Source organism: Macaca thibetana, chromosome 12 (assembly GCF_024542745.1).
Source record: "Macaca thibetana thibetana isolate TM-01 chromosome 12, ASM2454274v1, whole genome shotgun sequence".
NCBI lineage: Eukaryota > Metazoa > Chordata > Mammalia > Primates > Cercopithecidae > Macaca > Macaca thibetana.
Window position 1 is genome coordinate 117,288,034 of NC_065589.1, and position 22,012 is coordinate 117,310,045.

General features: G+C 39.2%; 1 protein-coding gene across 9 annotated transcripts in view; it reads left to right on the forward strand.

Moving 5' to 3' along the window:
• Positions 1 to 22,012, forward strand: part of PTPN4 (protein tyrosine phosphatase non-receptor type 4) — a 232,478-nt gene that overhangs the window by 90,899 nt on the left and 119,567 nt on the right. For 8 of the 9 annotated variants that reach the window (XM_050752693.1, XM_050752700.1, XM_050752699.1 and 5 more), the window contains one exon: positions 20,955 to 21,062. In XM_050752693.1, coding sequence (XP_050608650.1) covers positions 20,955 to 21,062 — 108 coding nt within the window. Of the gene's footprint in view, positions 1 to 20,954; positions 21,063 to 22,012 lie in introns of those variants that run through there. The other variant, XM_050752701.1, reaches the window with a different exon arrangement.

Below are 22,012 nucleotides of genomic sequence, written 5' to 3' on the forward strand. Positions count from 1 at the left end.
TCATGGTGGAAACCCACTCAACACAAGATGACAACTCAAAAAAAGCTATAGAAAACAGAAAAATTCAGGTGGACTTATTATATAATAAAATAGTTACTGAATGCCTACTATTGATAGACATGTGTAGAGTAGGGTTTTGGTTGTTTTGTTTTGTTTCTTTTTCTTTTGAAGTAATTGTAGGTTCACAGGATGTTACAAATAGAGTACAGAGAGGTCTCATTTACTGTTTACCCAGCTTCTCTCAGTGGCCCAATGGTAACATCTTCTCTAACTGTGGTACAATATTAAAGTCCCATTAATTGACATTGGTACCATCTACAGATCTTTTATAGGTATCACCAGTTTTTACATGCTCTCGTGTGTGTGTGTGTGTGTGTGTGTGTGTGTGTGTGTGTGTGTGTGTGCATCTGCATGGATGTGTTACTTTTTACGTGTCTAGATTCATGTAACAATTATAATCAAAACAGCATTAAGTATTATATATGATGTTAGTTAGCTGTGGGACTTCATAGATGTTCTTTATCACATTGAGGAAAGTTCTCTATTACTAACTTGCTAAAAGTTGTGAACGAATGTTGCATTTTTAAAAATGATTCTTGTGTGTCTGTTGATATGATCATGTGACTTTTCATTAGCCTGTTAATATAGTGGGTTACCACAAATAAATTTTAAACAAATAAACTAAATATGGTGGATTATATTTAGTTTGTTTTTAGAATAATCTGTCAAGAATTGGTATGAATTTTTCTTTAAATGTAATTTTTTTCTTTAAATTCACCAGGGAAACCATCTGGATCTGATTTTTTCTTTATGAAAAGTTGTTTCTAATTCAGTCTCTTTACTTATAATAGGTAAATTTAAAATTTGTATTTCTTCTTGAGTTAATACCTGTAGTTTGAGTCTTTCTAGCAGTTCATCCATTTCATCTACATTATTTATTGGCATACATTTGTTCATAATATTCCTTAACATCTTTTTTTTCCCCCTCGTAACTTCAGTATTAATGTACCTTCTTTTATTCCTGGTTTTAATAACTTTTTACTCTTTTTTTTTTTTTCATTCTCAGTCTACCTAAAGGTTTATTAATTTTCCTGATCTTCTCAAAAAACTAACTTTTGGTTCTATTGATTATTATTTTTTAATTCTCTATTTTATACATGTCTGCACTAATCTTTCCTTTCTTTGTGCTTTGGATTTAGATTTGTATAGTGTCTTCAGGTAAAAGATTCTTTATATGAGATCTTTTCTTTTGTTATACAGTCATTTGTAGCTATAAATTTTTCTCCAGTTTAGCTGCATTCCGTCAAATGTGATATGTTATCTTCATTTTCATTTATATCGAAGTATTTTCTAATTTCTCTTGTGATTTCTTCTTTGATCCATTGGTTATTTATGAGTGTGCTATTTAATATCCACACATTTGTGAATTTTCTGTATTTCTTTCTGTTACTGATTTCTAGTTTGATTCCATTTGTTGTTGGAGAATATGTTGTGTATTATTTCATTTCCTTTAAATTTACTGAGGTTTATTTCATGGCCTACCATATGGTTTATTGTGGAGAATATTTCATGTGCACTTGAGAAGAATGCCCTTTCTGCTATTGTTGGATGGAGTGTTCTGTCTGACCTGTCAGTCAGGTCTCATTAGTTTATGGCATTGTTCCAAGTCTTTTATTTCCTTACTGATCTCTGCCTTGTTGTTTAATATGTTATTGAAAGTTGAGTATGGGAATCTACAACCATTATTGAATTGTCTGTTTTATAGGTACATATATTTTTATGTTTGTATCTTCTGATGGAAGAACCTTTTAGCGTTATAAAATTTTCCTCTTTGTCTCTAGTAACATTTTTATTTTAAAACTTTGTGTGATATTAGTATAGCTGTTCCACCTTCCTTAGGGTATAACTTTTTAAATCCTTTACTTATTATATATTTGTATTTCTGAGAGAAAAGTGTGTCTTCCGTTGGCAGCATATGCTGTGTCTTATTTTTTTTTTTTTTTTACCAGTCTGACATCCCTGCCTTTTGATTGATTTTTGTTATGTCAATTAATGTTGTTATTGATATGGCTGGATTTATATTTGTACCATTTTACTTTTTGTTTTCTGTATGACTCATGTCTTTTTTGTTTCTCTTTTCCTCCTTTATTGCTTTCTTTTGCATTCAGTGCATATTTTCTTGTGTAACATTTGAATTCCTTTAATGGTTTTTTCAAAATTTTTTTTTTTACTAGTTGCTTTAGGACTTAAGCAGATACATCTACTTATCAGAATACTTCAGGCTTATAATAACTTAATTACAGTGAGATACAGAAATGTTACTTTATATAGCTCAATTTCCTCTTTCCCCTTCTTGTACTGTTATTCTTGCATATACGTGTATTACAAACCCCAAAATATATTCTGTAATTATTACTTTATATAATTTTATGTCTAGTAAGCTGAGAGAAGAGAGGAGATCAAGTATGTATTTATAGAAATTGATATATTAGCCTTCTATTTATCATTTCTGTTGCTTTTCATTTCTTTCTATAGATTCAAGTTACCATCTGGTATCATTTCCATAGGCCAAAACAGCTTTTATATACATATACATATATATGTATACATATAAAAAATATATATATTGTGTGTATATATACACACACATGTTGTTTTATACTATTTATACTATAATAAATCAGATAAGAAAAAAAGGAGATATATATATATATTTTTTTGAGACGGAGTTTTGCTCTTGTTGCCCAGGCTGGAGTGCAATGGCACGATCTCCGCTCACTGTAACCTCCGCCTCCTCGGTTCAAGTGATTTTCCTGCCTCAGACTCCTGAGTAGTTGGGATTACAGGCATGCGCTACCACGCCCAGCTAATTTCGTATTTTTAGTAGAAATGGGGTGTCTCCACGTTGGTCAGGCTGGTCTCGAACTCCTGACCTCAGGTCTGCTGCCTCAGCCTCCCAAAGTGCTGGAATTACAGGTGTGAACCACCGCGTCCGGCCAGAGATACTCTATTTTATAGTTACACATTTACCTGTACCAGTGCTCTTTGGTTTTTCATGTAAATTCGTATCACTGTCTGGGGTCACTTTTTTTCAGCCTGAAGAACTTCCTTTGGTATTTCTTGTAAGGTGGATCTGCTGGCAGCAAATACTCTCAGTATTTGTTTACGTGGAAATGAACGTATTTAGCCTTTATCTTTTAAAGATGTGCTGAGTACAAGATTCTTGGTAAGAGTTTTTGTCTCTTTCAGTGCTTTGAAATATGTCATCCAAGTGTCTTCTGGCTTCTGTTGTTTCTTATGACAAGTCAGCTATTCATGTTTTTGGAGTTTCCTTGTACATGAGGAGTTGTCATTTTTTCTTTTGCTGCTTTCAATGTATTCTTTGTTTTTTTTGGCATCTTTAATGCTTCTTGGTGTGGATTGTTTTGCATTTATTGTACTTATAGTTCATTGAGCTTTTTGCATGAGTAGATTAATGTTTTTCATCAAATTTAGGAAGTTCACATCCACATTTCTTTAAATAATTTCTTCTGTTTCCTTCTCTCCTCTCCTTCTGGTACTGTCGTTATGCATACATTGGTGGCCTTTTAAAAGTGCTTGCATTTCTCTGAGGCTCTTAATTTTTCTTCTTTTTTTTTTTTTTTTTTTTGGAGACGGAGTCTCACTCTGTCACCTAGGCTGGAGTGCAGTGATGCAATCTCAGTTCACTGCCACATCTGCCTCCTGGGTTCAAGCAATTCTTCTGCCTCAGCCTCCTGAGTAGCTGGGATTATAGGTACCTGACACCACACCTGGCTAATTTTTGTATTTTTAGTGGAGACGGGGTTTCACCATGTTGGTCAGGCTGGTCTCAAACTTCTGACCTCGTGATCCACCCACCTCAGCCTCCCAAAGTGCCGGGATTATAGGCGTGAACCACCACATCTGGCATCTTCATTCTTTTTTCTCTGTATTATTTGGATTATATAAGCAGTTGATTTGCTTTCAAGTTTGCTGATTATCTTTTTTCAGTTCAGATCTACTGGTAAGCCCCTTAAATATATTTTTCATGACAGGTATTTTTATGAAAAACCATTTGATTTTGTTTTATAACTTCTATCTCTTTATATTTTGTATCTGAGATATTGTCGTCATACCTTTCATTATCTTTTTTTTTTTTTTTTTTTTTTGAGACGGAGTCTCGCTGTGTCACCCAGGCTGGAGTGCAGTGGCTGATCTCGGCTCACTGCAAGCTCCGCCTCCCGGGTTCCCGCCATTCTCCTGCCTCAGCCTCCCGAGTAGCTGGGACTACAGGCGCCCGCCACCTCGCCCGGCTAATTTTTTTTTTTTTTTGCATTTTTTAGTAGAGACGGGGTTTCACCGTGTTATCTAGGATGGTCTCGATCTCCTGAGCTCGTGATCCACCCGTCTCGGCCTCCCAAAGTGCTGGGATTACAGGCTTGAGCCACCGCGCCCGGCTCATTATCTCTTTAAGCATGGTCTCCTTTAGTTCTGTGAATATATTTATAATGACTGCTTTGAAGTATTGCTCAATCTGACACGTATGCCCTCTCACGAGCAGTTCCTGTTACCTACTATTTTTCTCCTGTTTGTCTTATACGTTTCTGTTTCTTTGCCTGTGTTATGTTTTTGATTAAACTTGACATTTTACTTTATTTTATATATTTTTGAGATAGGGTGTTGCTTTGCCACCCAGGCTCAAGTGCAGTGGTTGTGATCATGGTTCACTGCAGCCTCAACCTCCCAGACTCAATTGATCTTCCCACTCAGCCTCCCGAGTAGCTGGGATTACAGGCACACAGAAACACATCTGGCTAATTTTTGTACTGTTTTTGCAGAGATGGGGTTTCGCCATGTTGCCCAGGGTGATCTCAAACACCTGGGCTCAAGCAAACTACCCACCTCAGCCTTCCAAAGTTTTGGGATTAGAGGTGTGAGCCACTGCGTTCAAGCAAACTGGACATTTTAGATTGTGTATTTTAACTATTGATAACATATTGACCCCTCGCTTCCAAGCCTTGTCATTATTGTTTGCTTGTTTTTCAGTGATTTGATTGAACAGTTTTAGCCTCTGATACCTTCTCACAGTGCACAGCATTAGGCATTGTCACAGTCACCCTGGGATGACGGTGGTTTATCAGGGCTCTGTTTAATTATCTTCTCTGATTTCTGTTAGGTTAACTGCCTCTGTCAGTTTCATATGCAGTTGTTAAGCTTCAATAATTATTGTCTAATTTCTACATTTTTTTCATCAATGTATAAAATAGAGCATAAATTGTTCCACAGTCTTGATCCAGTTAAATCCAAGCCCCTTTGCAGGGATAGTTTTTGAGGCCAATCTTTGATGTTTGTTCTGACTCTAGGAGGGCTCTTACCTTATTTGTCTTACCCTCTTATCATATTTCCTTGGTTATCTCTGGTAAACTAGCTGACCTATGTTGTTTTCAAGAGTACTCTTAGGCTGGAACTTCTCTATACTCGGTACCAAATAAAGTCAGTTTCTTTGGGTCGAGCTTTTAAGTATTCTGTTCTTGTGGCTTCTCTTCCTTTAACACAGCTTCTCCACTGCTCTAGAGTTGGGGTGGGGGACAGTGTTCGGCTTCTCTTGGAGTGAAACTCCTACCTTACAAGCAGGGCTCTTGTAGGGGCAGTGTCCTTTACTTGATTTGCCCCTCCCTACATGGGAGTTTTGCCCTATGAGTGAGCTGAGGCAAGAGTGATTAGGGCTCAGTATTCTGGACCATCTGTGTCTGAGGTAGAGTCTTGCCCTATAAGCGTTGGGCGGAGGAAGGTCGCTTTTGATATCTTTGACACACCATTCTGGAATTTAAATTGTGATAATGTTGCTGGGAAGCATGAGAAATGCTGGTGGTCTGCCTCTCCTGTATCCCTTGACTAGGATCTGGGGGAAAAGGGATTTGCATCTTCCTGGCCACATTTTCCCAGAGTGGATCATTGGCCTGGGCAGGAGAAGGAGGGAGTGGGTTGTGGCTTAAGTGCCACAGGGTCTTGCTGATCTTACTGAGATTTAGTAGACTCTGTGGAATAAATGCTGTTTTCTTTGTTGCTTTCTTTTAGGTGAATTCTCCAAGACTAAATTCTTGCTTTTTGTTTTTGTTTTATAATTTTCCCTAGTAGTAGTTGTTATGCTCAGGAACAGATTCATAGAGTTCTTTTCTGTACATCATCACTTGATTGGTTTTTAAGCACTGAACCAGCCTTGCATCTATGGTAAAACCCCATTTGGTCATGTATAATCCTTTTGAGATATTGCTCAGTTCCCTTGCTACTATTAATATTTTTTGAAGATTTTTGCATCTGTGTTCATGAGAAACATCAATCTGCAGTTTTCTCTTTTATACTGTCTTTTTCTGTTTAAGTATCAGGCTAATGCTGGTTTCATAGAGTGAGTTGGGAAATTCCATCCTCTATTTTCTGGAGGAAGGTTGTGTAAAATTATTCTTAATTCTCATCTAAATGATTTGTATTTTGTAGACTTCTCCAGTGAAATCAGGCCCACGAGATTTGTTTTTTGGGGAGGTTTGCTTTGAAACTGTTGTTACCAGTGGAAGGTGTCCGAGTTACTGGCAGTGAATCCTTACAGGTCTGCAGCAACCTTAACTCTTGCCTCATTATAAGAAAGAATTCCACTGAGGGGCATAAGGTAGAAAAAGAGACTGAGGCAAGTTTCAGCAGGAGTGGAAGTTTATTAAAAAGCTTTAGAGCAGGAAAGAAAAGAAAGTGCACTTGGAAGAGACCCAAGTGGGCACCAAGAAGGTCAAGTGCCACGTTTAACTGTGATCCTAGGACTTTATGGGCTACTCCCCTTCCAGCATCTTGGAACCCTTCCCCATGATTCTTCCCTTAGGGTGGGCTGTCCACATGCACAGTGTCCTTCTTACCCTTAGGAAGTGAGCACATGCAGTGTGTTTAGAAAGTTTTACACGTGCCCATCTGAGGCTTTCTTCCCTTTTCCAGTGGTGTGCCCTCGGAAAGCCAGGCTCTGCTATTTTGTCTCTTAATGCACATGCCTGGGTTCCCTCACCCAACACCTGAGATTTTATTGGAAGTCCTTTTTGCTTCTCCCTGGCGCCTGCATTCAGTTAACACTTTATAACGTTAACAGCTGTAGATCATCAGGAGATTGTCTCTCCCTGCCTCCAGCTGCTGAATTATCTTTAGAGAGGCAATGCATAATTGTGGAACCATCACCTGATCACCTGACATTCTTAGCGGGTGGGGGAGAGCCCTCTCCTGCCTGGCTTATGCCTGCCTAACTACCTGTAACACTATGATTTCAATTTTTAAAATTATTATGTGTCTTTTAATATGATCTATTTCATATTAGGTGAATTTTAGTAGGAAATTTGTGAGGAATTTGTCTGTTTCATCCAAGTTCTCAAATTTATGCTTATAGATTCCTTTCTCCTATTTTGTTACCTTGTAAATGTTTTTGGAATGTGTAGTTACATCCTTAGCTTTGTTGGGACAACTGAATTCCTCTTCAAAGACTCAACTTCCTGGTCATAAATTGTAAATCAACCCTACTCCCTTCTTTTTCCCCCTTCTCCTTTTCTTGCAAATTGCATGTTTACCCTAGTTGGGAAAAAAAATTAGGTCTAAGCCAACCAGGATCAGCTTAGATTGTGCGGTCCAACCCCAGCCAATAGGGGAAGGACACAGAAACAGGAGCTGCACTAGGGTTAAAAACCCCTTCCTTCCTTTGTTCGGTGTGCTCTTGTAATTGTAACAGGTGCAAGCAGCACCCTTCCGCCAAAGTAAAAGTGCCATGCTGAGAAATTTTCTGTTTAAGTGCAGGTTTCTTTTGGCTACACTGAGCACTGGTTTCTGACAGCTTCAATTCTGTAAAGGTTGATTTGTGTCTTTTTTTCCCCTTTTTATTTTAGTCTTGTTAGAGGTTTGTTAATTTCATTGATCTTTTCAAATGACCAGATTTTTGTTTTACCAAATTTTGTCTATTTCTTGTTTTTAAATACTTAGATTTCTGCTCTTTCCTGTATTCCCTAATTTTGGTTTCTGTTTTTCTAATTTTCTTTAGGTAGGAGCTTAGACTTGATTTGAGACCTTCCCTTTTTTTAATGTAAGCATTTAGGTTTATAAATTTTCCTCTCAGCTCTGCTTTGGCTATATTCCACAAGCTTTGATATGTTGAGTTTTCTTTCAGTTCAGTGTTTTTTGTTTTGTTTTGTTTTGTTTTTCTCCAGAGTCCTCTTTGTCCTGTGGGTTATTTAGAAGTTGTTTAATTTCCAAATGTTTCCTGTCTTTCTCTCGCTGTGTTCTATTTTGATTTCATTATAGTCACAGAACACACTTTGTGATTTCAGTTATTCTTAATTGAGTAAGGTTTGTTTTATGACCCAGGATATAGCCTGTCTTGTGAATGTTGGTGGATGCTTTAAAATAACATATATTCTGCTGTTGTTGAGTGGAGTGTCCTAGAAATGTCAGTCAATTCTATTAGTTAATATGTTGTTGGGTTCTTTTATATCCATGCTGATTTTCTTTTTTCCATCTTTGCTGATTAATCTAGCAATTGCTGAGAAAGAGATGTTGACATCCCTAGTTATATTTGTCCCTTTTCTATGGCTTAAGTTGTTTTCTGCCATTTTATTACTAGTTTTATTATTTGATTATTTGTTTCCTTATTTTCTGTTTGTTCTGCTTTTCATTTTTATTTTTACTGCTTTTCTTAGATTCGTGGCATTTTCTAGAATTTCATTTTTGTTTTTTTTTGAGACGGTGTCTCGCTCTGTCGCCCAGGCTGGAGTGCAGTGGCGCACAGTCTCTGATCACTGCAAGCTCTGCCTCCCAGATTCACGCCATTCTCCTGCCTCAGCCTCCCTAGTAGCTGGGACTACAGGTGCCCACCACCACACCCAGCTAATTCTTTGTATTTTTTTTTTTAGTAGAGACGAGGTTTCACCGTGTTAGCCAGGATAGTCTCGATCTCCTGACCTTGTGATCTGCCTGCTTCGGCCTCCCAAAGTGCTGGGATTACAGGCATGAACCACCGCACCCAGCCTCATTTTTGTTTTTATAGTGTCTTTGAGAGTATATCTTTGGATAGCTTTTTTAGGTGATTCTTGCTATTATAATTTACATTTAAAAATTTTTATCCTATATCATTAACAGCATTTTATCCCTTTGAGTACATATAAAAACCTTATCTACTTTTAGAGGCCTTTCCTTCCCCCTTTATAATAGAATTATTATAGTATTGTGTTTTCTCCAATATAACTGTGTTAAGTATTTTTCTATATACATTAGGGGCACATCAAATAGGTATAATTTTTGCTTTAGCCTTTAAACATTTATTCTTAAAGAGAAGAATGGGCTTTTGTATTTACTTCCATTTCTCCCATTTCATTACTCTTTATTCTTTTTTGTTGTTCCAAGTTTCTTCATGTTATTTACTTTCTGGTTCGAGAACTTCTGATAGGTCTCTGATGACTGGAGGAACACCAGGGTCCTTTGTCTCAGACCAATTAGATAAACAACACGGATACATGTGGCGCGGTTTCAAGGTTTCAGTGAGCGGAAAGTTTAATAAGAAAGAAGGAAAAGGCTCCCCCTTACAGAGACCGAGGGAGTGGGGCTCCGAACGGAGAGGAAAACCCTGAGTGCACCAGAAAACAGTCGGTTATATTAGGAGGCTGGAGGAGGCGGTGTCTGATTTGCACAGGCCTCAGGGCATTGATTTGATCAGGTGTGTCATTCACGTAGTCAGCGAAAAACCTGGCTCTCCCACCCTGGCCTTTTAACATGCAAGTGCAGTTCACCATGATGTCCTGCACACACGGAGTCATCTGGAGGCAGCCATGACACTTGGCACACATGGTGATGAGGAAGAGATGGAGGAATCACCAGGCTGAATAGACCCAGTTTCTAATCACCAGTATTTGCATATCAAAGCTTGCCGGCCTGGCTTGTCAAGCTGCTTTTCTATTAGAAAAGAAATGTTTCAGGAGCTACCTTTATTAAAAGAATAAAAAACCTTACTGAGGACTCCTTACCCTCTCTATCTGCCTAAAATAATTTCTTAATAACTCCTGTAATATTTCCCCTGAGGAGGTGTCACCTTAACTGCTGTTACAGGGTTTTGGGCGACGACTCTTTCTGGTTACTTCCTGCTGAAAGGGGGCATCAAGTGGGGAAGAACAGCTCGGGTTCCTCCTGGGGTCGATCTAAGGGTCCTCAGAAGAATGGTGTGCCCACGCATGGTTCACTTTGCAGGACCATTTGGAGTTTGATTGCTTCTAGGCAAGAGAAAATAATTCGAGTTATAGTAGTGAGTATACAAGGTGCAAATATGAATACAAGATGTATAAGTAGGAGGGAGCTTAATAAAAGAGCTAACCAATTCCATAAAGATGACTGGAATTCATTAAAGAGGGATTGTAACCACCCAGGGCTGAAGCCTGCATTTTTTTTTAGCCTGTCAATTATTTTGATTTGATTTTTAAGTATGTGTATGTTTTCCTCTACTTGACTAGAGGTGTTAATCCAGAAACAGCATGTTTCATTTAAAAGTGCACAGGTACCTCCTACTTCAGCTATCAGGACATCTAAGGCCTGTCTATTTTGTGCTACTACTGAGACTAAAATGTCTGTAGATGGCTGTTGTGCTTCTATGGCGCCTACAGTTGCTTTCCATCCTCATTGCATCATAATGGAAATATTAAGTACTGATCTTTCAAGGAGAGGGGTGCCCATAAACCAGAATAGACCTCTGGCTATAGAATTTCTCATCCATGGTTTTTCTAAGATGGTGTTATCATGTGCATGCCCTCCCCAGTCTACCCTTTCAGTTAAATCTCCATGCCAGGGCATAGAAATGATAGATCTCTTTGTCCAGCATATACGAGATAATGCAGTTTGCCTAAAAGACCCTGAGTTAGGTATGTCCCCAGATGATGCTGCCATCTCAGGAGAATTTTAAAATAACAAGTCGAGAACTACTGCTTTTGTAGTACAAGTTCCCTTACAAGGCCTTGGGAGGATTACGTTTATCCAGGAGCCACAAAGAAAATATAGCCCTGTTCCTTGAAGGGATGGTTCTAAGTTGTGGCTTGTGAGAGACACCAGCAGATTTTTCTCATATCATAGAAGTTTCCATTCTTTACATGCAATAGGGGCATCCTTGGGATAAGCATATCCATATTTAGAATAGTCATTTACAATGCCGTTTGGAATTTGACATGCCAAGTGAGAAGGATCCACCTGACAAATGGAGTTTCGAAAAATTAAAAACATAATATGCCCTGGCCAATATCTCAGATGATCCTTGTGGCAAGGGCTGTCAGTCTAGATGTCTCCAGTTCACCCACAGATTTGTAAGCTGCTACCATTAGCAAGCATCATACAAGGGTCTGGAATTCCATGGGGGAGCATATTTGGAAAGGCTCATGTGTTCTTTTTTTTTTTCTTTTGAGACAGAGTCTCACTCTGTCACCCAGCCTGGAGTGCAGTGGCACGATCTCTGCAAGCTCCGCCTCCCTGGTTCACACCATTCTTCTGCCTCAGCCTCCCAAGTAGCTGGGACTGCAGGCGCCTGCCACCATGCCCGGCTAATTTTTTGTATTTTTAGTGGAGGCAGGGTTTCACCATGTTAGCCAGGATGGTCTCAATCTCCTGACCTTGTGATCCACCCACCTTGGCCTCCCAAAGTGCTGGGATTACAGGCATGAGCCACCGCGCCCGCCCCATGTTATTCTTTACATTATAGTCAGCATGGTGACTTAGAGCATACCACTCCCATCGGGACTTCCAACCAGAAGGAAAGGCTAGATTTTGAAAGCCCCCCATTAGGGCTTCTCATCCTTTTAGATCGCTCCTGTTGCATTTTCCTCCCCACATCTTTGAACTATCAGCAACTACAAGTGTGATGTTACAGGATCTGAGATCTCCCAAGTATGGTCCTTCCCTACTGCTTTTAAAGCAGAGGGAGGTATTTGCTATTACCCGGTCAACTTTTACCAGCCTGAGGGTGTGAAGTTTATCTTTGGGGAGAGTGTTCTTTGGCACTGGGGGAAGAACGTTGTGCTGAGAGGAGTTAGTTACCCAGTTAAAAGTGCCCCAAACTATGTCCCATTTATGTCTCCTAAATCTTTAAGGATTAAAGGTAAAGCTAACAAAGGGAATCCTACAATGGTGAGTTGTGGGTCACTGAAGGGTTCCTTAGTGTCATTAAACTGAGCAAACCACTTAGGACAGACCCAACAATTAGTCTTGTTATCCAAATGGGCCATGGCTGATACTGCAGGAGCTAAAGGATGTGACATATTACTAAGTCTGACAAGAAGTCCTAACAGGCTTATTGATAGTAAAACACTCATGTTTACTTCCTGTTAGTAACTGTTATTCCTACTAGGAGGATGATAATTAAGCAAAATGCTACAATAATTGAGATTCTCTGTCCAATATTGTACCCTGAGAGTGCTACAGTCTGTAATCCTACTGCAAATAGTAGAGTGTAGCAATTCCTGCAGGGGCGGCATGGTAAATAGTTCCCATCAAAAAGAAATTCTAATATTTGGCAATGAATCTCAAAAGGAGAGGTAGACAAGACAAAAAGTATTTGGTGAGGTAGGGGTGAGACTGCGTAAAATGAGTAGTTCTCACTCAGTTACTTATCTTTTGTGACTTTCAGCTTAAAGATCTCCCATTTCTTTTTTATTTATATTTTTTTAAATTTTTTTTTATTTTGAGACAGAGTCTTACTCTGTCGCCCAGGCTGGAGTGCAGTGGCGTGATCTTGGCTCACTTCAACCTCTGCCTCCCAGGTTTAAGCAATTCTCCTGCCTCAGCCTCCTGAGTACCTGGGACTACAGTTGTGCGCCACCATGCCTGGCTAATTTTTTTGTATTTTTTAGTAGAGACGGGGTTTCATGATACTGGCCAGGCTGGTCTCGAACTCCTGACCTTGTTATCTGCCCACCTCAGCCTCCCAAAGTGCTGGGATTACAGGTGTGAGTAACCATTCCCGGCCAAGATCTCAAATTTCTTATTTTTGTATTCTTTTGTTGGAGACAGAGTCTCGCTTTGTAGCCCAGGCTGGAGTGCAGTGGTGCAATCTCGGCTCACTGCAAGCTCCGCCTCCCGGGTTCTCCTGCCTCAGCCTCCGGAGTAGCTGGGACTACAGGCGCCTGCCACCATGCCTGGCTAATTTTTTGTATTTTTTGTAGGGACCGGGTTTCACCTGTTAGCCAGGATGGTCTCGATCTCCTGACCTTGTGATCCACCCGCCTTGGCCTCCTAGAGCGCTGGGATTACAGGCGTGAGCCACCACTCCAGCCAGATCTCCTACTTCTTCACATTGATATTCAGAACATTCTTCTGGGCTGTCAGGGGTTGCTCCCTCAGTTCTTCAGGCTTTGACGCAAGAGTTATGTATCCAGGAGTAACTTTTATTCCTGTAACTTTTATTGCCTAGAGGGGGTTAAAAGAAGAACAGTGTTAGGCCCTTCCCAGCTTGGGTTTAGGGAGGGAGGGAGAGAGAGAAGGGAGAGCCTTTATCAGTACCAAATCTCCTGGGTTAAATAGAGGTATCCCTGTTTCCTGGGGTTAGGCTTTTGCTAATTGTGCTAATTCCTGTTGGAAGTGAGCCAGAGAGGTTATATGCTTAACTAGCTCAGAGGTTTCTTGATCTAATAGAAAATCATTGGTAAGGCAAGACTGTCTGTACAGCATCTCAAAAGGGCTAAGACCTAATTTTGAAGGGGTATTTCTTATTTGTATTAAGGCCTTAGGAAGAAGAGTGACCCAAGGAAGGTGAGTTTGTCGGGATAATTTTCTGAGGTGTCTCTTGATAATATCATTCGTTTTCTCTACTTTTCCTGAGGATTGGGTGTCCAAGCACAATGGAGATGATATTCTATGCCTAGGACTTTTGAGACCCCTGTGTGACAGCTGCCTTAAATGAGAGCCCTTTGTCACTTTGAAGGTACCTACGTAGAGGAGTTATTCCATTAATTAACATTTTTATTACCTCAGAGGCTTTTTCTGTATGGCATGGAGATGCTTCTACCCAGTTAGTGAAGGCATCTACCCATACCAGCAGGTATTGAATGCCTTTTGTTTTTGGCATATGGGTGAAGTCTAGCTGCCAGTCTTCCTCTGGATAACTTCCTATTCTTTGGGTTTGAGGAGGAAGGAGTTGCCTGTTCAAGGGGATTATTTTTAAGACAGACTTCACAAGCATTAACAACTTGCTCGATTGTTTTTAGTAAGTTCTCTCGTGAAAACAATCTCTGGCACATCAGTAAGTTTTATCCTTTCCCAAGTGAAAAGCTTGATGAAAGATTTTAAGGACTTTCTGTTGGCTGGAGACTAGCAAGTGAAGTTTGCCATCCTCTAACTGTAGCCATCCTGAGGGCTGACAAGTATCCTCGAGAAGTGGCCCATTCTGTTTCTATAGGGGAGCACTGAGGTTTAATTTCTCTTCTGGAGCCTTCCCAGATTAGAGGGGTTTGAAGTGTGTTGATGTCTTGAGGCTTCCTTGCCACTGACGTTGCTGCCTAATCAGCTAATCTATTTTCTTGGCTACCTCATCTCTTCCCTTTTGATGTCCCCTACAATGCGTCACTGCTATTTCTCATGGAAGGAAAACTGAGGATAATAGCCTGTTAATTTTCTTGTGATATTTTATAGGAAATCCATTGGTAATAAGAAAATGCCTTTCCTTTCAAATGGCAGCATGAGCATGGAGATGGCAGCATGAGCAAGGAGAACCAGGCAAGCATACTTGGAGTCAGTGTAAATGTTAACTACCTTTCCTTTGTTTAATTCAGTTACTCTTGTAAGAGCTGTTAGCTCAGCTAATTGAGTGCTTGTGCCTGGAGGGAGAGACGCAGTTTCAATGATGTCATTTTGAGTGACTACTGGTATCCTGCCTGACTGATCCCTTTTTCTACAAAAGAGCTGCCTTTGTGAAGAGGGTCCAGTCCTGGTTCTCTAGGGAGGTTTCCCTGAGATCTTCCCTGGCTACATAGGTCTGTACTATGACTTGTTCACAGTTATGCTCGGGTTCCCCTGTTTCCTTGGGGAGGAAGGTGGCTGTGTTTAGGCGAGAACAGGTCTTTAATTGGATGTTGGAACCCTCCAACAGCAAGGCATGATATTTAAGGGGCTCGCCAAAGGCTCCCCCTAGAGTACTGTAGTATTGCCACGTTATATGGGGTATAAACAGTTAAATCATTTCTTAGGGCTAATTTGGATGCTTCTGGAACCAGCAGAGCTACTGAGGCAATGGCTTGGAGACATGCTGGCCATCCTTTAGCCATCAAATCAAGTTCACCACTTAGGTAACCCACTGGCTGTTGAGCTGGTCCTCAAGCCTTTGTTAAAACTCTCACAGCCATTCCCTTCCTTTCTGATACATTGAAGGCCTTCCCTACAGGAAGGCTGAGAGCTGGTACCTTAAGCAAGGCTTGTTTTAGCTGGTCAGAGGCCTTTAGAGATTCAGAATCCCAGGTTAAAAGATGAGTTTTAGCTCCCTGAGTTTCTTTTCTTTTTTCTTTTTTTTTTTTTTTGAGACAGAATTTCGCTCTGTCACCCGGGCTGGAGTTCAGTGGCATGATCTTGGCTCAGTGCAACCTCTGCGTCCCGGGTTCAAGCAATTCTCCTCTCCCAGTCTCCCAAGTAGCTGCTTTGCAAGCTGCTTTTCTATTAGAAAAGAAATGTGCAGGGCACGGTGCCTCATGCCTGTAATCCCAGCACTTTGGGAGGCCAAGGCGGGCGGATTGCCTGAGGTTAGGAGTTCGAGACCAGTCTGGCCAACATGGTGAAACTAAAAATACAAAGAAAATTAGCTGGGCTTGGTAGCATGTGCCTGTAATCCCAGCTACTCCGGAGACTGAGGCAGGGGAATTGCTTGAACCAGTGAGGTGGAGATTGCAGTGAGCCAAGATTGCACCACTGCACTCCAGCCTGGGTGACAGAGCGAGACTCTGTCTCAAAAAAAAAACCAAAGAAATGTTTCGGAAGCTGCCTTTATTAAAAGAAAAAAAAACCTTACTGAGGACTCCTTACCCTAACTGCCTAAAATAATTTCTTAATAACTACTGTAATATTTCCTAGAGCATTATTTTAGGGATGATCTGTTGGTGATAATTTCCTTAAATTTTTCTGAGAATATTATTATTTACTCTTCATTCCCATTGAGTATTTTCTGTTGACATAGAATTCTGGATTGACAGGCTTGGGTTTTGTTTGTTTGTTTAGCAACTGAAATTTTTTTGTACACTTCCCGATACGGTTTAGATGTTTGTCCCCTCCAAATCTCATGTTGAAATGTGATTCCCAGTGTTGGAGGTGGAGCCCAGTAGAAGGCAGTTAGATCATGGGAGCAGATCCCTCATAAATGGCTTATGACCATGCCCTTGGTGATATGCGCGTTCTTACTCAGTTAGTTAACCTGAGATCCAGTTGATTCTGGGACCTCCCACCCTGGCTCTTTTACTCCTGCTCTTGCCATGTGATGTGCCTGCTTCCACTTTGCCTTCTGCCACGATTGTAAGCTTCCTACGGCCCTCAACAGAAGCTGAGCAGATGTTTGTGCTGTGCTTATACAGCTTGCAGATACGTGAGCCAATTAAACCCCTTTTCTTCATAAATTACCCAGTCTCAGATACTATTTACAGTGACGCAAGAACAGCCTAACACATTTCCTTTTGGCCTTCTTGGTTGCAGATGAGAAATTCGTTCTAATTTGAATTGTCATTACCTATTGGTAATTTCTGTTTTTAGTTACTTTCAAGATGTTTACTTTGTGTTTAGCTTTTAGTATTTTGATTATGATGTGTTATAAGGTAGATTTATTTTGATTCATTTTGTTTGGGTTTCACTTGGATTCTTGAATGTGTGTTTTTGGTTTTGCCAAATTTGTAAACATTTTATTTTGACAATAAAACGTGAAATGAATGCTGCTTCATTTTTTCTTGTCCCACAGGTTGCTGACAGTCTGGTTGTTGTCATCCTTTTATTTTTTCAGTCTGTTTTTTCTGTTGTTCTTTTTCTTTTCTTTCTTTTTTTTTTTTTTTTTTGAGATGGAGTCTTGCTCTGTCACCCAAGCTGGAGTGCAGTGGTGCCATCTCCAACTCCCGGGTTCAAGCGATTCTCCTGCCTCACCCTCCTGGGTAGCTGGGACTACAGGCGTGTGCCACCATGCCCGGCTAATGTTTTGTATTTTTTTTTTTTTTTAGTAGAGACAGGGTTTCACCATATTAGCCAGGATGGTCTTGATCTCCTGACCTCCTGATTCTCCTGCCTCGGCCTCCCACAGTGCTGGGATTACAGGCGTGAGCCACTGCACCCGGCCCTTTTCAGTGTTGTTCTTAATGACTAATTTCTATTGCTTTTTCTTCAGGTTCATTGATCATTTTTTTTCTTTCTTTATTCTTCTGTTGAGCCCATCTAATACGTTTTTGTTACTGTATTTTTCAGTTATATAATTTGCATTTGGTTCTTTTATATCTTCTCTTTCTTTGCTGAAATAATCTTTGTTTTTTTCTAATTTTCTTTTTAACAACATTCATAATGGTTGCTTCCATTGAAACTTTTTTTCTGATGACTGCTTCCAAATCTTTGTCAGATAATTCCAACATCTGATTCATTTTGGTGTTGACATCTGTTGATTGTGTTTTCTTATTCTAGTTGAGATTTTCCTAGCTCTTGTTATAATGAATGATTTTAGATAGTATCTCAGACATTTGAGACATTTTGTTATGAGATTTTGGATCATATTTAATTGTCTTCATAGTAGGGAGTAACCTTGGTAGCATACAGGTCTTGGCCTGCTTTTTAAATTTTGGTCAGTTTCAAATGTAGTTAGTTCATTGTTAAGTGTCCTATCCAGGATTACACTTCAAGATTTAACTGTCCCTTTTTCCATCTACCTTTTCTCTCAAATCTTCTTCCTCCTGTCTGTTTTGGAGACACCACTTGCTACAGCAATGCAATGATAGCTGTGAAAGTCCAGGCTTCCTCCTCAGCTTCTCCTAATACCCACTCAATAAGGGAAGCCTAATACCTCCTGCTACCAGTAAGCCTAAGTGAAAGTTCAGGATATGTTTTCTGCTTCTGCTTTACACCACCCTAGAGGAGATGTTATGAAGTACTACTCGGTACTGTTTGGAAGTGGGTAGAAGTTCAGGCTTTTCACTTGCTGCCTGCTCAAACCAGGTGGCACATGAAACTAGGCTTCTCATTTGATTTCCATGGACACAAGTAGAGAAGGGCCCAGTTTTTTTCCCATTGGGTTTGGCATTGTCAGGTTTCTGTGCTGCCATGTACCCTTTTCTGGTCCTTTTCCTAGAGAAAGCAGGCTTTCCTTGGGCTCTTTCATCAGCACCTATTGGCATTTCTGGGTTACAGAATTCTGCAGTACCAAGTCTGTGATATATAGGAAGTGAAAGAAAACCCAAGGTATAGAGCCCAGAAATAAATCTATACATTCAGTGGAGGAAAGAATAGTTTCTTCAACCAAAGGTACACTGGACTCACCTTAGTAGCTTTTTAAAAAGATTAATGCTTGATCTCTTCCCCAGACAAATATAATCAGAATGAGAGACAGGTCAGGGAGGTAGACTGCATCAGTCTATAAAACATTTGCAGGCAATTTGAATGGAAGCCAACATTGAGAAGTGCTGTTTGAAGCACATACTTCCCATGATTGATGAGTTTTTTTCAGATAGCCATTTGACCCAATTCTGGCCTATAAGAGTCTTTGTACGGTAACTTTTACAAGGGAGCTTGTTCTTTTGAACATTGTCACATGTGGGTATGAATCTTGGAATTGCCGTGAGCATCTTGCTAAAGGCTCACAAATATAGCCAACACTTGGAATGCAGATGAGAATGATGGAAAGAAACCTAGTCTTGATGTCCCTTGACTGCCAAATTAGCTTGCTCTGGAGTCTTTTGTGCCTCTATACTTTCTATTATATGAAAAAAATATGTCCTTATTGTTTCAGCTGTAAGTTTGAATTCTGACTGGTATCTGGAAGTTTCTAAACTGCTATAGCTAATGAGAAGAAAAACTAGTGGTAAAATATATCACTGTTCTCTACCATGTCCATTTTCTGTTACTATAGCAGAATACCTGAGACTGGGTAATTTATTTTAAAAAGAGGTTTATTGGCTAGGCGCGGTGGCTCACGCCTGTAATCCCAGCACTTTGGGAGGCTGAGGCGGGCAGATCACCTGAGGTCAGGAGTTTGAGACCAGCCTGACCAATATGATGAAACCCTTTCTCTACTAAAAATACAAAAATTAGCCGGGCGTGATGGCATGCACCTATAATTCCGGCTACTCAGGAGACTGAGACAGGAGAATCGCTTGAACCCGGGAGGCGGAGGTTGCAGTGAGCCAAGGTCAGATTGTGCCATTGCACTCCAGCCTGGGCAACAAGAGTGAAACTACTTCTCGAAAAAAAAAGAGGTTTATTTTGGCTGGGAAAACAAATCCAAGATCAGATTGCCACATCTGGTCGGTCCTGAGGGTTGCATGCTGTGTCATAACATGTCAGAGAAGCAGTGGGGGAAGTGGGTGCATGTAAAAGGGACAGAACCCCAGGGGCAGCCTCACTTTATACCAACCCACTTGTGGTAATTAATCTAGTACTGTGATAGTGAGAACTCACTCGCTCCCTTGAGAATTAACCTTGTCTCTGGAAAGTGACATTAATCCCTCTAAATGATCTAATCACCTCTTAAAGGTCTTGTCTCTCAAAACCACCATACCAGGGACCAAATTTTCAACACATGAATTCTAGGGGACAAACTCAAACCATTGCACATGTGTTTCTAATATATGTCATATATAAATGTAGCAAGAATAAGCTTCTCTAGTGAATTTATTGATAGGTATAGAAGATTCCTCCAGTATTAGATTTTGTTTGCTACTTATATTAAGATGCCAGAGTAGTTGATATTGTTATTGCTTGTTTTGTCAAATTGCTTTCCCAACAGCTATCTTTCTACCATGTTAGCAGCAATAAGTATTTCTTGTCTTTATTTTTTATCATTGGATTTTATTTTGGGGATTATTGTTTGCCCATGGCATGTCATTATAATTTCCCAGTTTCTTTTTTAATTTTAACTGAACATGTTGATCATTTGTCTGTTTTTACTCACTAGTTATATTTTTTGGTGGGGAGGATTATCTAATCATATCTTTTGTGCCACAATTTAACAGCTTTGGAATTTGGGGAAGTTGTAGTTACTTCCCCAAAGAATAGTAGTACTAATTCTACATGATAGAATTAGTATGAGGTTAAAATGAGATAATTTTCTAAAGTTCTCTGAGTACTTTGGCAATGAAAATATTAGCAATCCTTTATCAATTAGCTATGAATTATTGTTACCATCTTTGTTTCCCCTTTTATGGCATTATTTATTTTAATACAAAATTATATTTTAAGTAATATTTAGCCAAATATATCACTTTCCAGTCACAATTTAAATATAAGAATAAAAGGCATAACAAAATGATATAGATATATACATGAGTTGATGCGGCAATAATATGAACTAACAAAAATGCCATGATAGCCTGAAAGTGGAAAGTATTTTCAATAAAATGTTTCTTTATATTTTCGTAGTATATGCTCTTTAAACCAGTTTGCCTAAGGTCAGGTTGTTTTCTAAAAGTACTATGTCACATGTGAAGTCTTTTTTCTCAACCAAGTCATCGGTATGGAAACAGTTACCAAGTTAACCCATTTATGCCTAGTGCCCCATTATTGGCATGCTAAGCTCCTGGGAGTTATTTATATCCTACTGTTCAAGGTCATCGCCAAGGCCTGATTTTTCGCAGAAAAAAAGTTTGCTACCTCTGCCATAAATGGGTTAATATATGAGGACAAAAGTCGACCACGTTAAAAAATGTAAAGTGTGTAACCTATCAAAGTTGATTTCATTCAATTTTTTTTTCCAGAAACATGATCAGGGGCAAGTCTTGTTGGATATAGTCTTCAAGCATCTTGATTTGACTGAGCAGGACTATTTTGGTTTACAGTTGGCTGATGATTCCACAGATAACCCAGTAAGTTTAACATTTTGTCTTTCGTTTTTATTTAGTTTTTCCTCTCAGTTTAGTATAGAAAGTCCTTTCTGATTTACAATATTCACTGATTTGATGAAATTTTTTTTTACTTGACTTAAATAGAGGTAATTCTTTTTCTTTTGTTCCTCTTTTCTTGACGTTTTAATCTTTCAGAAGTTATTAGCTTTAAGGCTTTCATGATTATGTCAGGTAATGTCACTTTCATTGATTATACGTCTCAGACAACTAAAAAGTAAGTCCAATTTGTGCCTGTTGACTGAAAGAGAGGAAATTGGGCATAAAGGTTAAAATACCTTCAGATGTTTATAGTCTGCACTAAAGTAAAATTAGTTTTTTTATTTTATTTGTAGAGAGCTATTTCTAATAAAAATTCTTAATTTATTCAATGTCAAATTTCCAAATTCTATCAGAGACCCTCATAAATAAGATAGAGATTAAATTTCAGAGCGGTACAATTATTTGGCATTAAACTCCTTGGATTTTTACTTATTCTTCAGTAATTGCAATTGTGGTTCTTTTAGTTAGAAAGATCACATCATAGAAATAGAAGATAGCATGTGAATAATAGAAATGTTTACTTTGACAATTAAGCATTATAAAATGCACTAAAGGATATACCTTACTCTGAACCTAGATAAAGGGTATACAAGCAAATTCTGATTGAATTCTTTGTAAATTTATATGCTTACACAGTGAGGAACTTCTACAATAAAGTATATTCTTTTGATTACTGTAAGAGGATCTCCATTTTGAAGGGAATATTTCGTATACTTTTAGAAAAATTAGGAGGCTGAAGAAATGGTTCTGAATTAATGTTTTAGAAATCTGTTTATAAGGCTATATTAATAGAAGGGCTATAGAGAATACAAGTAATATTTATGAGAAAAGTTAGTTTGTTTTTTTCTTCCTCTCTCTCGTGGTTGGGATCT